General features: G+C 29.3%; 1 protein-coding gene across 1 annotated transcript in view; it reads left to right on the plus strand.

Annotated features, from left to right (window-relative positions):
* Positions 1-15041, plus strand: part of LOC129962834 (acid-sensing ion channel 1A-like) — a 31772-nt gene extending 16731 nt beyond the window's left edge. Inside the window, exons 10-13 of the mRNA XM_056076833.1 lie at positions 2412-2540; positions 4928-5003; positions 7427-7566; positions 14984-15041. Of these exons, the coding sequence (XP_055932808.1) occupies positions 2412-2540; positions 4928-5003; positions 7427-7566; positions 14984-15041 (403 nt within the window). The remainder of the gene's footprint in view (positions 1-2411; positions 2541-4927; positions 5004-7426; positions 7567-14983) is intronic.
* The last annotated feature ends 2915 nt before the right edge of the window (positions 15042-17956 follow it).

The raw sequence follows: 17956 nt of genomic DNA on the forward strand, positions 1-17956 counted from the left end.
AAAAGAAGTCGGGATGAATCATCTTATATAACACTGAGTGAAAAAGCGAAACCGGTTAGAAAATACCTTAAGTTGACTGTTTGCAAATCAGATGATAAACGGATTCATAGCATTTTAAAATTTACCAATTGAATTGGAAATGCTCGATAGTATACAGACAGTATCTTATATAGAACTGCATGTATGGATGCTATTCATATTATAGTAATGGTATAAAAGAATGAGGTTCTCCTTTTATCAAAAGCAGAAGGATTTTAGTTCCGGTATGAGGGGAGAAATGATTCCGTGTTACTATTCCAGGATTAACAAAAGGTAACATAGTAACCATTCATGTTTCCAGAATATTCTTCCTTGAATTCTGCTCACACTGTAATTATTGCTGGCCACTCACAAGCATAGAAGCAGGAAAGAAGCAAACGAAATTAAGTTTCGCCTGATCTACATTTTTATTATCCAATGCCTAAAATCTGCACATGCACGTATTTTCAACTTTAAATTATTGACATATGAGCATAATTTAATGGGGTCGTGCGTTTTTTGGTAGGATTAATTTAATTCTCCAAGAAAATCTTAATGGAAATGACATATTTTGTAGAAATGGCAACGATTCTCTAGCTGTAAGATAGAGTTTTTATTTTAGGAAATTTCCAGTAAGATAAATTTTTATTCTTTCAGCCTTTTATATCACTCATACATACATAGTGTGAAAAGTAAAGGATGTCTCAAAATTAAACTCAAAATTTGAATTTGTCACCACTCGTGTAGTAAAGTGTTGTCAACCCTATTGAAGAAACTATTTGACAGCTAATTGTTTAGGATTAGTAAATATTTAGTGTTACACGATAGAACAACGTGTTTCCGTTGTTGAATAATATTTCAAAAATATTGAAACTTTGGCGGCCACAGTTCGAAAATTTGAGAATTGGCCCCCTAGATAGTATAACACCATTACATTTCTTTTTATGCGGTTATTTGAGGCCAAAGATCTATGCCAACAAGCACGCGTGCATTGAAGGAGCAAATTCAACGTCGCATCAACGAAAGACAGGTACATTTATGCAAAATGGTCATGGAAAATTTCGACAAAAGAATTTCGACAGGAAAGTCTTAGAGGCCATTTGTCCTATGTGTTATTCCATACATATCCGTATCCTGTGTAATTTACGAATCAATAAAAATATAATAATTTAAAGGGAAATAACTGTGTTTTTTTTTATTTAATTCAAATCTTGCGTTAACACTTTGTTCTATCGTGTAACGCTCCATTTTTACTAACCCTAAACTATCAGCTATGAAATGATTTTTTAACAGGGTTGCCAACACTTTACTTCACGAATGGAAGCAAATTCAAACATTGTGTTAATTTTGGACACTCTTTACCTTGATATTAATAGTTTTAAAGTGCTTTGTTCAATGAAATAAATGCAATAATAATATTTGCAATCTATGTGTTGTTATGCTGAAAATAAACCTTTTTCCTCTCAACATTCTGTGGATAAATGTGTACAAAATCTCTCGTCTCCTAAAAAGGAGAATTTTGATGAAGAAGCAGTATAGGGCAACCATCCAATTTGAAATAATAGAAATATAAGGTTTTTCTTTTCTCATTTCTACCAGCAGTCAGTTTTTTTATTATTTTTTTTTCTTCTTACATTTCCTGAAATTCAGTTATAACTCATATGATGACACAGCGTGAAGAATTATCTGTTGGATAATTAAAAGTTTCAGATTGTAATTATGCGCTGAGGTGAAATTCTGACATTCGTTCTTACTCGATAAAGGGGGGGGGGAGACTTACTCAGTTTCAAAACGGAAGTTACATCTGATTCTTCATACTCCTATCTCAATCAAAACTACTGAATCTCAAGTCAAGTATTGAAATCGCTAATGTGGAACTATTTTATTTCTATTTAGAAAAATTGCCACATACCATACGATAAATAATAACGAAAGGAAAAGCTATATTTATTTGAATAAAAATGGAATTCCGCTGAATTTTTTTTTTTTAATTTGTCTATACTATCTGTTACTAAACAAGGAAATAACTTTGGCTTGAAGATTCTTGGTGGCAAATAACAATTTATTATCTTCACTTTTTTTTTTAATCCTTCAAGCTTTAAAAAAGGATAACCTTCTTCTTGTATTTCTTTAAAATTTATCAAACAATTGAATAAGTATTTCTTTTCTTATATAAATTATATTAATGATAGCTTGTTTATTATAATTTTTTTTTATTTTTAAAATGCATAGAAACGATTTTTTTTTTTTACGAATAAAGAAATCTGAAAGTACAAAATTTTTTGTTTAAACCTGTTTGATTCCCTTTTTTAATTAATCTCAGCAAAACGAAATTGGTTTTTAAAACAATCGATTAGCAATATCTGAATACATAAATACTGTATTCATTTCAGCGAGACTGTCTACAGCTACACGGTGGCTTCTAGTAAACTGAATGAGAACTACTACAAAACTGCCAAAGCCATTCGTACCCTGAACCTGGATTCTGAAGGAAAAGTCAAATATATGAATTACACTCACACGTAAGCATGAATCTCTTATATCATAAAAATATATATATATATATATATATATATATGAAATATATATATATATATATTTCACACTACGTAACATAAAATGAAATAAGAAAAAAAGTTTTGAAAGGAGATAATCGCTATTGTTATTTATCTGTTAAATCTTTTTTAATATTCCTAGAATAAAAAAGAAAAATATTGTATAATAAGATCTAGAGTTTTCTAAGGACAGTGTTAAAGTCAGAAAACATTGCTATCAACCGAGATACAATATTGTCTTTTTCCTGATTATTATGATGATCCTGATGATTTCCTGATTTCCTACTGTTAAAGTATTTTTTAATTTTTCGAGCTATTTTGCCCATTTTTATCCATCCAACTTTAACTTGTAATTTACATATACAGTATGGTTAAATCTTGCTAATTTTCTCTAGGAAAATAAGTAAAAAAATAATGGCAATCGCATATATGTAACAACTTTATAACAAATGAAAAATATATACTACTATCCAGTAATTGTATTAGGTAGAAAACAAAAAAAAAACTCGTATATGTGATAATTAATTTGGACTGACTAATTAACAATTTTAAATTCATAATAAATAAATAGTTTCTAATAAATTAATATATTTTTAATTAATTTTTAAAGCTATGTTTGTTTTACTTTTTAAAAAATAATAATCTTGTTTTTTATAACATTTTTATACCTTATTTTTTATGATAAAAATAACTTCTTGAAGTATACTTAAATTGTTTAATGAACATTTTGAAATTATGAACTTCAACGAATTTCTACAAAATCAATAAGCAAAAACGATTAAAAAACCGCCAACATTTTCTTTTCTTTTTCCTAGTTTTTTAAGAAATTAATTAAATTATTTAGCTCTCAATAGAAGATTATTTAATTTTTTATCTTTATAATTATTTTCAGTGCCCAAAGATTCTAGATATTATTAATTAAAATAATAGGCACATGCATGGCCTATGCATGATATGCTGGGGATGCATGAAAAAAGTATAAAATATAAGCATTTCCTTCTAATGAGAACGGGCAAATGAGTCTCCGTATGTGTGCCCTCGTTTATCTCTTGGTGCTCTAGGAAAGATAATTTATTTTAATTTTTTAATATAATTTCAATAAACTAATTGTAAACGAATTTTGAAATTTTTTGAAGTATTCACAATAATTTCCAAAAATATTATTGTTCAGAATCTATTTTTATAACATCTTTAAATTCAAAATATTGTCTTTTTATATTAAATTTAAAAGCTCTCTATTTTCAATTTTTAATGATTTTTTTAATACTTTTTGGCAATAGTTTTCATTGTGGCGTAAAAATACAAACAGTTTTCATTGTTTCATCCATTATTTAATCGTGTGAATTTCTCCCATTGCCAAAAACTGAGGAAGGAGACTAAAACATCAAGAATTTCATTTATAGTATTTAAATAAGGAATAAGAATGTGAAATACCATTACTGTGAAAGACAGCATGTAATTAGGGGATGGATTTCCCACAGTTATGTTTTTAATATTCTGTAATTTGAATTGATCCCATTAAGAATTCTCATATATGCAATAAACAAAAGAAATGAAATACTATTCAAATAGAATAGCTTTAAAATCTGTCACAATTTAATGCTTAAAAATACTTTGTTCATAACATATATCAATATCGTTATACATAAATCATAAACATCGTTATAGGTAAGAGATACATTATATACATATGACAAAGTTATACATAAGGCATACTCAAAGGCAGATGATTTTAAAATAGCTTATATCTTTCCAAGACATTCTACAAGATATCTCATAATATGTAATTACCATAATAATATGGTAATGATATGATATGGAGTTTTCATTTATAGTATGAAGAAAAGCAATAATTAAAAATTATTTAAACGAAGAAGAAAGAACAAATGAAAGAAAACTTATCTCAAAATAAAAAGAAAAAATTCTGTATCACTCGTTATGAGTGAAAGGAAGCGGCATTTTTAAGTTTATTTAATAGCCTTTTCCAAACAAATGCAAGATTTGGTAAGAACAGCTGAGGAATTCCATAAGTCTTTAGAGAGCATATGTTAATGAAATATATAAAGGAGGAAATTTTCACTTTTCTTCCTTTCGTGACTTTTTTCCTTTCTTCATATGACTTTTGGCGTAGAATTTTTGTCATATACATTTCCGGTATGAAAAAAATATTGATTTAATTGTGCTTTAATATTTTCAAAATAGAGTTCCAAACTGCTTGAATTAAATTATTTTACCGTGTAATTAAATATACTGAGTATTATAAAAAAATTTTAAGTAAATGTCGTCTTTGTTTCTTTCATAATAAAAGCGTCAAGAAAAAAAATAATTGAGTCTATTTTTCTTTTCTTTTATAGGAAATCCATGCTTGGTGTGAAAGTGTACTTCAATTCATTTTTAGTTTCCAGCCAGAAAGAAGTACCTTCTTATAGTGTAATTATAAATTGAATGTATTTATTTGTGAGATATGTAATAGGATTGAAATATCTAAAATTTAGCTTGGATATTTACTTTACTTTAACTATACTGATATGCATTAAAATCTTCCAATACTAATTATAAGAACAGCACTTCATTTATTTGTTACTTTACGAAAATAGAGAAATATAGAGAAATTATCGTGATTGTCAAAAATTCAAACTTGAAATTTTGATAAATTTCCTCATATTAGATTTCTCTGAATTTGAAAAACACACTTTTGACACATTAGGTTCGTCTATCTATCTGTCTGTGAACATGTTAATTCAAAATCGCTTTGAGCTACACATATGAAATCTGGCACATGGTCTAACGACTAAATTTATAAATTTCTATTAAGTTTTGAACGAAATCCATTTTTTCAGTATGGTTGCTCGATTATATATCCTGACCGCAAACAGTTTGGTAGATAAAGTATGATGCACAGGTTTGGCATTTTAAATATCACTCTTATCTAATTCGGAACTAAATCTTCAAATAGTTAACCGTTTGGCGCTTTGTGCTTTCACAAACATGTAAATGCGATGAATAAAAAACACAGTGGTATAAATATATGAAAACTGATATGTGATTTTGGGACTACAAATATAGTTTTGTGTCAAATTTTAATTCCAGTCTATTAGAAAAACTCGTCTGAAATACAAACTTGACTTTTGGGTATTATTAACCCCACGCCAGGTATTAATCGCTAAAAATTAAGTAAAAAGGCCAAATTCATGCTAAAAATCAAAATTTCGCAATTATATTTCGCCAATGTCATACAAGACATTCGCAACCTTGCCCAAGATCCAAAAATATATACAAGCGTACAAGAGAAATTTTCGGAGATGCCCCCTCCCCATTGGTTTTGAAAAGAAGTAATCTTGCTTGAAAGAATATGTCGCTATAGTTCGCCTTATCTTTCTTCATAACATTCATATATTTGCTTCATAGTTAATTATCTTAATAGTTAATAATTCTAGCTTTGCTATAATTCTATTTTAAAATGCTGTACTCGAATAAGTATAAAGGTGATGCTTTCATTTCCAGAACCTAACGAGAAAGACATTTCAATGTGAAAGAGAAATGTTTCCTTTTCTTTTGTTTAACACTTTCTAGGGCCGTGGGAAGTATGTTTCCCGCCAAATTTATCAATCTTTGTATGAAATTATGTAGCTTGGCATAAGTTCTGACAATTTTTTTTAGAAAGACAGAAACTTAGATGCTTTTGTTCTTTATCTGTGTCTTGATTTGTTACTTAATTATTAATTAACCAAATTAATTAATGAATCAAATTAAATTTATCTAATAAGCTAAATGAATCCCTTTTCTTATTCTAATTTCTAGCCTAAAAATATTTAAACATAATATGACTAGAAAAAAATGGCCCTTTAAAGGATTAAACAGAATTTTAAGGCTCTATATTCTTAAACGGGAAAAAAACCCACTTTTTCTTATCTTCTGACAAAGGAATGATGAATCTGGCTAAAAATGATCTTTACTGTCCTGTTCGATTTAATCATGAAATTGTTGAAAAGTATGATTCTAATGATAATCGTGCTTAAACTATTTAACCCCTTAAAGGGCCATTTTTTTCTAGTCATATTATGTTTAAATATTTTTAGGCTAGAAATTAGAATAAGAAAAGGGATTCATTTAGCTTATTAGATAAATTTAATTTGATTCATTAATTAATTTGGTTAATTAATAATTAAGTAACAAATCGAGACACATTATTTTGTGTGGGATAAAGAACTGAAGCAAGTTTTTGTCTTTCTAAAAAATGTGTCAGAACTTATGCCAAACTATATAATTTCATACAAAGATTGATAAATTTGGTGGTAAGCATACTTCACACGGCCTTAGAAAGGCTTAAAGGAAAAAATCACCAACTAATTATGAGAGTGAGAAGTAAGGATCAAAGCGTAATCCCCATCTTAATGGCAGGTCCTGTTAATAAATAGAAAATTTGTTGGTGTTCGCCAAATGCTTTAACATTAGCTGGTTACCATTTGGTTAGACTTCGCCGATGGTTATCAGAATCGCAATATATTTGAAATGAATAAGCTCTAATAATTCCCGAACTGGTGATTCTAGCCATCATATCTAATATTTGCCAGTATTCTTGCAAACGAATATTTTTTTATTATAATATATACATAACATTACTTAGCTATGATATTCTACAAATCTCAGGGAGACTAGAGGAATGCTGTGGAATTAATTTTCAGCCTACCATGTTTAAGAAACACAGTTGCTTTTTAACAGTAATACAATAATATTTAGCTATATGTTCAATTAAAAATATAATAGTAGGAGTAGTAGTAGCCAATAGTAAATTTTTTGGTTTTTAATTATTTATGATTTTTTGATTTTTGGCAATGAATTTTCTGTTTTAGTGGGAGACACTGATGGCTAACATTGGTGGAAACTTAGGATTTTTCATGGGCCTCACTTTGGTTACATTTCTGGAGATTGCTGAGTTTATTTGGGATTTTGTACGCACTGCCTATCGTCGAATAAGTAACAATCGCAAAAAGTAAGAATTTTTTTTAATTATTTTTTTAAGTAATTTTTTACTATAGACTTTATATGAAAATGATAAAGGAGTTTGAGAAAAATAATTTATTGGAACTATCATCGTAAATAGAATTTTCAAACATAGTTTGATAATTTCTCTTTCCATCTATCCACGCATTGAAACAAAATTATTACTGATATTCATTTACTTTTTAACGATTAAGAATTTACTAAGGCTTTCAGATTGGAGCACTAAGCATTGAATTTCGACCTATATTGCAAATTCTCTGAATTAAAACAGTTTATTGAATCATTCTGATGTTTGAATTCTATAACTGTGTATTGAAAAGGTATTAATTCAGCAAAAATAATTACTTTATCTTATTAGCACAAAATATTTTTGATATCTCCACGATATTTTTCGATATCTTGAATGCCGTACAATATCGTGAAGTTATCGTAACAATATTGTTGGGCATTTTTATGATAATAGGGGTGCTTCAAAGACTCTAGACTAAACAGGGAGAATTAATAATGGCCAAATCAAACTAGCTTCTTAATCGTTTATTTGTTTGAAGATTCAAACTACTGGGTGGGCATTCTGTTGAAAACGTGATATAGAAAGTGGACAAGTAAACTATTACTGTAATGACACGAGCATATTCTTATCTCAAATAAAACGCAGCACTCAGACTTTTCTTAAAATTATCTATTCAAATCAAAAACACAACCAACTTTCTTCCCCCACAAGCTCTTCTAATCATACCATATAAAAAAAACAATAGTTTTCAATGGCGGCGGTGAATCTTGCCAATCGTTTCCGCAGACGCCGTCAATGGCTGCCAAACATCACACCTTTCCGCCTAGATAATGATTAATCTCAATTTAATTCTTATCTGAAAATAGAACATTTTGTTCGCCATTGTGACGAGCTGCCGAAACGTTACAATACAAATATACTACATATAAATTCAATACCAAGAAATAAAATTTAAGAATCAAAAAGAATTATAATAAAATTTACATACATATGCTAAAATTATAAATGAAAATATTATTTACCTTCTTCAGGTAGTCTAAACAACGCATCTGCATTCACAAGTTTGCTTCCCGGGCAATGTTCTATATCTAGGTGAAATCTCTGCAGGACAAGAGTCCATCGTTGTAACTTTGATGACTGCAGGGCATTCTTAACGATGTAAGTTAGGGGATTATGGTCACTGATAATCCTAATAGATGCTCCAAAAATCCATGGTTCGAATTTCTTCAAGGCCCAAACTATTGCGTAAGTCTTCCTCTCTATCTATAATTGGCCATTGAGTTTGTGCTAGAGTCAATTTCTGACTCGTATAGCAAACAGGATATTGCTTTCCGTTGTAGCTCTGTGATAAACACGCTCCAATGCCTATTTGAGATGAATCTGTCTGGATAAGGAAAGGCTGCTCCAGTAATGGCGTATGAAGCTCTGTAGTTTTGGACAATTTATCTTTCAGTTCTTGAAAGGATTCTTAATGCGTTTCTTTCCAGTCAAGGACTTTTGGTGATCTTTTCTTCGTCAATTCTGTGAAGGGATGAGCAGTTTCTGCGTAATTTGGGGCATAATCTCTGTAATAGTTTAACAATCCAAGTGCACTTTTAAGCTTGGTTTTTGTTCTTGGTACTTCCAACTCTTGTATTGCTCTTGTTCTTTCTGGAACCGGTTGATGCTTCCCAAAGCCTATTATATGTCCAAGATATTTGATTTGAGTTCTCGCAAATGAACATTTCAACGAGTTTACATTGAAACCAAGCTCATCTAATTTTGTAAATATGCAATCCAAGTGTTGCAGATGAGTTTCAAAGTCAGGAGGAAATATTGCAATATGTTTTCGTCTATCTTTAGGATGTACAAGTTCAGTCACCGGTTGTCCTAAAATTTTATCAATATGATAGAGGAGAACATCAAAAAAAAATATATATATATATCCATTTTTTTCCCTTGGAGGCAAGCATCCTTTAGTGATTCACAAGTTTTCTGAGCTTTTCATAGATTTATTAAAGTTTCATTAGTAGACTCAATTTCAGTTTCCGATGTTATCAAATCATCAATATTTTTATTTTCCCACCGTTTATGGGTCATTTTCAAAATTTGTTACAATTTCAGAAATTTTTTTTCAATTACCCTTTGAAATGAAAACAGGTGCTTTTGAATATATTTAAGGTACTTGGAAAAGTAATTGTTCATGCGCTTTAGTTTATTTTTCAATTAGTAAATATACTATTAAACTATCAAAATGTTGTCATGTCCGTTACCATACAAAATTAATTGAAATTTTCATTATAAATTTTATTAAAGTTTCTAAAACTAACTTAATTTGAAATTACTTAGATTGCTTGAGTACAAAACATCATATTTATCATTAATATTCAATTTAAATTTAAGAAAGGAACTTTAATGTCTACAAATTTGCCTTAAATAGAAATTTATATAAGAACTTTTTCTAGTAATCTAAGTATGTATTCATTAAAATTTTTGAATTTGACTAAAATTATTACCCCTATTCTTAAGCTTAAAGAAAATTATAAATGCAAGGGGAAAAAATTATATTTATATAATAATATTGAGCAAAAACTGTCCGGTAACAGACTTGACATTCGGTAACGGATTTGACGTTAATGCAATATCAAACAACATGTCTATTATAGGAAGAATTTACTCTTATATTTAAATTTACTTACACTATCTATCTACACTATCTTACACTTACTTACCTATAGATTGTTATTTTTCAGGAAAAACATAAATGAAGTAATAAATTTAATATTCAGTTTTTAAAACGAATAATACAGTAGATTAGAACATAAACAAATGCATGTCAAGTAATTCCACTAAATAGATCATCAAAATTAAAACAAGAGTTACTGAGATTTTGATGTATAAAATAATGGCTTTTATTTATCACAGGAAATGGGTTTTGAATGCCAATATTACATTTCACTTTTCAAATGTATTGATGGCAGCAGGAAACTCAAAAAATTCGGTTTCCTTTCATTATTAACATTGGTTGGGATAGAATGGCTAAAACTTGTTCGAAGTTGACATATGAAACATCTTTTTCGTCAACTTGAAAGATTTTTCTTTTCGAAACTTGAGCCTTCAAGCACATTATTTGAATCTCTCCGTCATCGTCCATTTTGTTTTGAATAATGGTAGCATAGGTGTATTTGATCTTCCTTCTGGTTTCTCCAGTAAATTCAACAAGAACATACACTCCTTCATATATTTTATTAGCTGATACCTCCTCCGAGAATATCTCTTCACTTTCTCCTGCGTCAGGTTCATCGATGGAATCAGAACCACTATCTGAGGAATAAATTTTTTCCAAAGGATAATTCTTTTTGGGGGCTTGGGTTACATCAGAGAAAGAGAATTTCTCTTTAGGAAAACAATGACAGAGGCTATTTTGCTCGCAGTAGCAGCTTACATTTCTATAAAAAAAACTCATCTGCTGTTAGTGATGATTTGGTGTACATTTAATGTACCTTTAAGAGGAGGAATTATTGATGGTAGAAGTTTTTGAATCTGTTTGATATCACTGTCGACAATAAAGAAGACTTTAATTGTTGTTTTGCCTTGAATTTTTTTAAATAGTTCACTAGCATCAAATAAGTCTTCGCCAAATGACACTAAATCATATGCTGTACGTTTCATTACAGCACCAACTCCATTTGCCGGCCCTTTTCCATGGCCAGCTTCAAAATAGGACCAGGTGCCACTTTCAAACCCATAATCGTAAAGCAAATGTGTAAACAAATGAAACATTTTCTTCTGACGACACTGTGTACAAGGTCCATCAGAAGAAAAAAAAATGAATAACTGAAACTTTAGGTGCTGTACTCTTTATGAGTTTTAATATTGGTCTTAGATGGGCCCATATGGCTGCTGGGCCGTGGTCGTAAGTTGGAGAGATTGTACAAAAAGATATGGGCTTTTCGTTAGCTATATATACTGGCATGACTCATACTTCTTTCCTCTGGCACGCTCAAGGGTTGCAATAAAGAAAAACAAGCTGTTACCTCGCTTAACGGTTCATAATTTACATTTGGCTCGTCGGTTTTACTACTCTCTTCGTTAAAACAGTACTCTTCCGACGAACTGATTAACAATTCATAAACATCCGGTGTTATTAAGCAGGGAACATTCAATTTGTCGGTCTCTGCAATTAGAGTATCCACATTATTAAATAAATTCGCTTGATTCATGTAGTAAATAGGGATTCTACAAACTTCCGCCTCTATTTGTTTACCAAATGCAGAAGTTAAAAAAAATCTTATCTCCTTTTGTATCGTATAAATCAAGTACCAATGATGCATGAACAATATAAATTTGTGTTTCAGTATCAATAATTGCTTCAATTTTTTTTTTGAATTAATATAAACATTAATCTTCTTTAGAGGTGTAACCAGATTTTAATTCAGCTCCGATTGCAAGTCTGAAGACTCCACTTTAGCTACAACTGCTTGATTCGAGGGGTTGTTACTCTTATTAGAATTCGGATTTCCATTAGAATTTCTATCATGTTAGCTTGTAATTTCATTCCTTCTTCGATTATCCACACAATCCCTTAACAGCTGCAGATGACTTCCACAGGAATAGCAATGCTTTCGTTTTGGACTACTATCATTTGCTCTTGTAATTTCTCTTCTATGCTGAGAAGGAATATATTTACCAGATGAAAAGTTCGGTCATCTAAAATCACTTCGGAGCTCATCGAATGGTTTCTTCTTGGCTTCAAAGTAAATGTCACATTCCTTAGCGAGATCCTGTGGTTTGAACCATTTTTCTCCCTGTCGTAGGGAAATATGAGATGCAGTTTCATTGATCGGCGAGTCAAACAATTTATCCGATATTACATGTTCTTTCAAGGCCTAAAAATCTTTTATTTTCTCTATTTACTATAATATTCCCACATAGACGTCAATCTGGATGCAAACTGGATGTGAGTTTCTCCCAAGTTTCTCTTTGCTTTTCGGAAGCCTGAGGTGTTGGTTCGAATTCTTTTAAAATTAGAGTTTTCACTTTAGCATAATCCTTCATATCTTCTTCGTGAATGTAGACCAGCACATTCGAAGCTTTGTCACCAAGTAATCTCAACAGAATTTCGGCTTGAAATTCTTCTGGAACTTTCTTATGTCTACAAGCTGGTTCAGTTGAATGGAAAAATATATTCCAAGATTCTGTATTTTGTAGTATAGGGATTGTTAAAACTTCCACTCCTTTAATAAGTTTTTTGAGGGACATTTTATTTTTAACTCCGTTGCGATCACTACCACTCAAACTTGCGTTTTCATTATTCCAGAATCTGGTCAGTTCCACTTCGCATTGTAACTCCTCTATTCTTCTCCAATGGTTTCCCTCTGCCTATTTTCGATTTTTTTTTTACTCGTCTTTTATTTTCCTCTTCTTGTCTTGTATTTTCCACTGTCGAAGTGAAATAAATTCTAATAAACTCTTCACCTTTCTTACATTCTTCGCTTTCAATTAGTTTATTCTTTAGCTCAACTAACTTCATGCGAATCGTCGCTACTTCTCCAATTTTATTCAGTACAAGCACTAAATATTCTTTTCTAACTTTCTTAAACATTTTTAAGTCAAAATTCAAACTAGTAACTACACTTCACTAACGTCTGGTTCTCGAAAGAGAGAGTGTTGTAATGACACGAGCATATTCTTAAAGAAAACACATATCTCAAATAAAACGCAGCACTGAGACTTTTCTTAAAATTATCTATTCAAATCAAAAGCACAACCAATATTCTCCCTCAGCCACACAAGCTCTTCTAATCACATCATAATAAAAACAATAATCCTCAATGGCGCGGCGAATCTTGCCAATCGTTTCCGCAGACGTCGCCAATGGCTGCCAAACGTCACAAAATTACGAAATTAAACAGAAATAATAAAATCTCCTTTTATTATTCTTCCTGTGAATTTCCTTGAAGAATTCCGCGTATAAAACACTTTTGTAATTTTCAGAAGACCATATTTTCATAATTCGTCGACTAGATTACAATGTATTGGAAAGGTCCCATTTGTTTTAGAGACCTCGTCCCTCTCTTCAACGGTTATCTGAATGGGCTTTGAGATTGACGATTGTTGTATTGAGCAAACATTTCATGTAATAAATATGGATCAAAAAATGGAAATTTATCACTTCTATGTTATTTTCGTATTTTTGATCTCCCCATTTGTACTACCAATGCTATAATCTCGGACTCGGTAAATGATAGTGAAATTTACTTGGTTTCGAGTGTTCTACTATTTCTCCCTATTTAATTCATCTTGTTTTAGCCATCCTATGATAATAAATATCTTCAACATATATAAATTATTTAATTTCACTGTAGTTTTAAGTAATGCCAGTGATATAGTTAATTATAACAATAAATATATAATGCGTTATGCACGCTAATTCGCATTGGTTATACGGATCAAAACATGAACTAATTGGCTATATGGTAACAAAACTCTTCCTGTTAGAAATCACAAATTATTGCTTCTTATTACGAGATTCGTAATTAGAAGGTGATTATTATTTCAGAGTTCTTGATATGGCATAAGAATGTGAAGTTCTTGACATAAGAGCGTGAAGCAGGCATCTTTTAAAATCTACAATTTCCGCGAAACGGTAGCATGAACTTCAAGAGCTGAAAAAAAATACCCGAAGATGTTAATTTTTAGATTTTTATAATTGCAGTATGGAGCAAAGAAAGAAAACGTTGAATGTATTATTAGATAATATCGTGTTACAGAAATATTTATTGTAATGTTGCAGTGAAACATCCGAAGTTTAGTAATAATTTTATAACTTCGATAAAATAAGGCAGTAAATGGTATAAAAATCTAAATGAGTGGTTAGATTAAGAATTTGTCAAAATAAAATGATATTTCACATTTTCTTAAAATTAAGATCTTATTTATAAATATTTAAGTCTTTTTATTTGTAGAATTTCTTACAAAATTTTAACTTACAAATTTTACTTATTTTCTATTTTTTCAGCTTAAAAGAACAGTAAAACTGAAACGCAAATGATTACCGAAATTACTTATTTAATTCTTTTATATTAATTTATAAAATTCTGGAATTTTGATCTTTAGAGTAGAAAAGTTATGATAAAACTCCGGACTTAGTTTCTATCATAGTCGTAAGTCAATAACTGATGGAATAAAAAAGAGTATCTTGATTATGAAAATTGTTTGAAAAATATTTTTCAATTATTTTTATTTTTTATATGATACATTAGGAAAGAAATTAAGATTGAATAGTTCCATTATTTCTATGTGAGAGTTTTAATCGATGCAAATAACCATTTTAAAGAAAGGCTTCTTTTCTTCTAGATCCCAACTAGAATCTTGTAAAAGTAAAAGTTTTTTTTTTTTAAATTTTTTATTTTAGGGATCAAGGAGGCCGATTTTCTTGTGATGAAACAGGGAAAAGAAGACGGTCTTTTTGAAAAGAACTTCAGCTCTTCTCTGTCAATTCACTGTTGTGAGATTTAATAGAGTTTACTGTTCAAAATTGAGAGACATTATGCTTATTAAATATTAAGATTATTTATAAAGCTATTTGGTTTCTAGTGCTTTAAGCATTTTTTAAAATAATTTCTGTAATTATATTATATATTATGATATAAACATCACTATATGTGATCAAATTCAGGTATAGTGATAAAAAATGATGCTCAATTTGTGCTAAGGAGCGTAGGGTCGGCTTATTTTTTGAATAATTTTGTTGCAATATAAACCTAGTTTAAATAAAATACTAATTTTTTGTTTTATATTAGTTGCCTTGTTCTTAGTTATCATTTTACATTTTATGCTAATACTGTATACACAATTAATTATTTGCTATGCGTTCTTTTAGATTCTTTTAAACCAAATTTTAAAATTTTTCCTACAAGATTTCGTATTAAATACTGTTTTTATTAGATTAGCTTGAAAATATTCACAGCAAATTTTACAACTTTTTCCATTTTCAATCAAATAATTGTTTCTCAAGCAGAAGACAGATTCGAAAACTATATCTTCGCTTTTTAAAAATTCCAAACATTTATTATTTTAATTGTAGAAGAAATTTAGAGCATTTTTTATTTTAACTATGATTTTTCTTTTAAAATTAAAGATCTTTTTTAAATCATATTTTCGTAAAGAGATGCTTCGTCTCGGAATCGGAATTCTCATTTCAATAAATTGTAATAAATAATAATCAATAAATTAATATAAATAGAAAACTCATTTTAATTTTTTCATCTTTATTATTAGCAATCACAATTATTGTACCTTTAGAATACTATTTCCAAGGCCTTTACTGCATTTTTAAATAATAGCCTAGCAATAATTTCCTCAGAAAGAAATAACAAAAGTAAAGACCACAACGCATGTTTTAAAGGAAAGAAAACTTTACTATCAGATGATAATTTATAATCTGATATATTAATTAATGTAGGAAAAAACTGCCTCAAGCGAAACTTTTTTTAATTATATTATAAAAAAAACGTTCAAGAAATGTGTAAATAGTCTTTATTTATCTAAATAGGATATCAAACGATCACAATTCATTTCGTGGCATTTTAAAAGTAATCATTATAAAAATTACTGAAATATTATCATTTTTCTTGGTTCTATTTGTTAATCCAAATAAACTGACTAAATCTGATAGAAATTAATCTGAATTGTATGAAACCTAATATTTTACATTATTTCTCTTTAGATGTTTTTATCTGAAGCTATTGCAAGCGCCTTTAATTTTGTTGTTGAAGTTTCTTGCAACATGAGTCCTCTCCATTGATAGGGTCTTATACGAATTTCATTTCATTTGAAATAGAATTCTATAAAAGATTGCATGAAATTTTTGAAAAGCTGAGACAAATTTCATGAATGATAAAATTCTTTGCTACTTTAAATGGTAGTGCATCGCATCGTAGAGAAAAAAAATCTCATGTTTCTTTATTATCTTGAAAATAAATATATAATGAATTGACTTATAACTCTTTCTTTATTGCAATTGTTAAATTTCTATCTCAGTCATTGTCAGGCAGATGATAATTAAAAGAATTTGCAAATTTGGAAAATAAAATAAGAAAAAAAAAGAGAAAAAGAGAGATTATTTTCGCTGACTTAGCGAAAGAAATTATAAATTCATAATTATAAATCATGTGAATTTCTATCTTTTCTTAATTTTCAAACTGTAAAAATTTTTAATTTGGGAAATTGTTTTCCTTCTGGGTTATATCCAATTATGTAGTTTTGCAAATCAGTAATACTGTCACGTAGGTACATTAGCGTGGAACTTAATGACACGCAGGGAGTAAAGCTAAATCAATTTATTAACTCAACTCAATGAGTGAAGTACAAATACAAGCTCTGCACAACTCTGAACTCAGAATCCCGTGACTGAGAGATCTTCGGCTTTCATACCAGCAGAGAAAGTTCCAGAATACTTTTCTGGAGACAGTAAGAAAAAGAAGAGGAAGAATCTTTATATAATCCCAGGAAAGATATAAATAGAAAATATGAAAAAATACAAATAAAAAAGTCTGCAACGTAAAAATAAATGAAATTTTTAATAAAATACCAAAAAGTTTTGGATTAAATATTTTATGTAACTTATTAAAACACTTTGAAGTTTTGCTTTCAATGCTGAAGTATCTATAAAATGTTTTCTCTAAATTTTTTGCAACTCAATTATTATTTTACGAAACTTCGAGTACAAAAAACCCTGATGTAGCCATTAATTTTGACTTTTTCTTATTGAAGAAGAAATATTTATTAAATAATTTTGCTTCCGATATTTTTCATTTTATTTTGCAATATATCTGCATATTATGGTCTTAATAAGAAGGATTTAGTTGAAAAACCTTTCTCTCTTTGAAATTTTAAATCTAAATTTCACAATAAAACTGAAGATGAGGAAAATGAAAAAGATAAACATCTTTCTTCCCTTGAAAATGTAATTTTTTCCTAGGCATTTTAAGTTCTTTAAACAACAACTTGCTATTTGAAGTTCAACATGAAATCTCTTTTCATACATCAGGGCTCTAAAAATGCTGATTGATCATTAAATCAGATGGCCTTCAGTTATAGATGACGACCCATAGTTACAAAACGCTATTAGATAGTGATTTGTGCCAGATTCTTTCCTATTAGATGTAAAAATCAATGTTGGAAACCTTCTTGATTTGAAGCATTTTGTTCATTGAACAAATAAACACATTCGAGTAATTTATTTCCTTTGCTTTTCCATTCCAAATATGTATAAATATAATCAACTAATGTATTTTCTTATTTGATTATTTATATAAAATTTTGCAATCGATAATAATTTTTCTTTCATTTATAGAGTCGTAAAATATTAAAGATACCAAGACAT

This window comes from Argiope bruennichi, chromosome 3 (assembly GCF_947563725.1).
Source record: "Argiope bruennichi chromosome 3, qqArgBrue1.1, whole genome shotgun sequence".
Classification (NCBI taxonomy): Eukaryota; Metazoa; Arthropoda; class Arachnida; order Araneae; family Araneidae; genus Argiope; species Argiope bruennichi.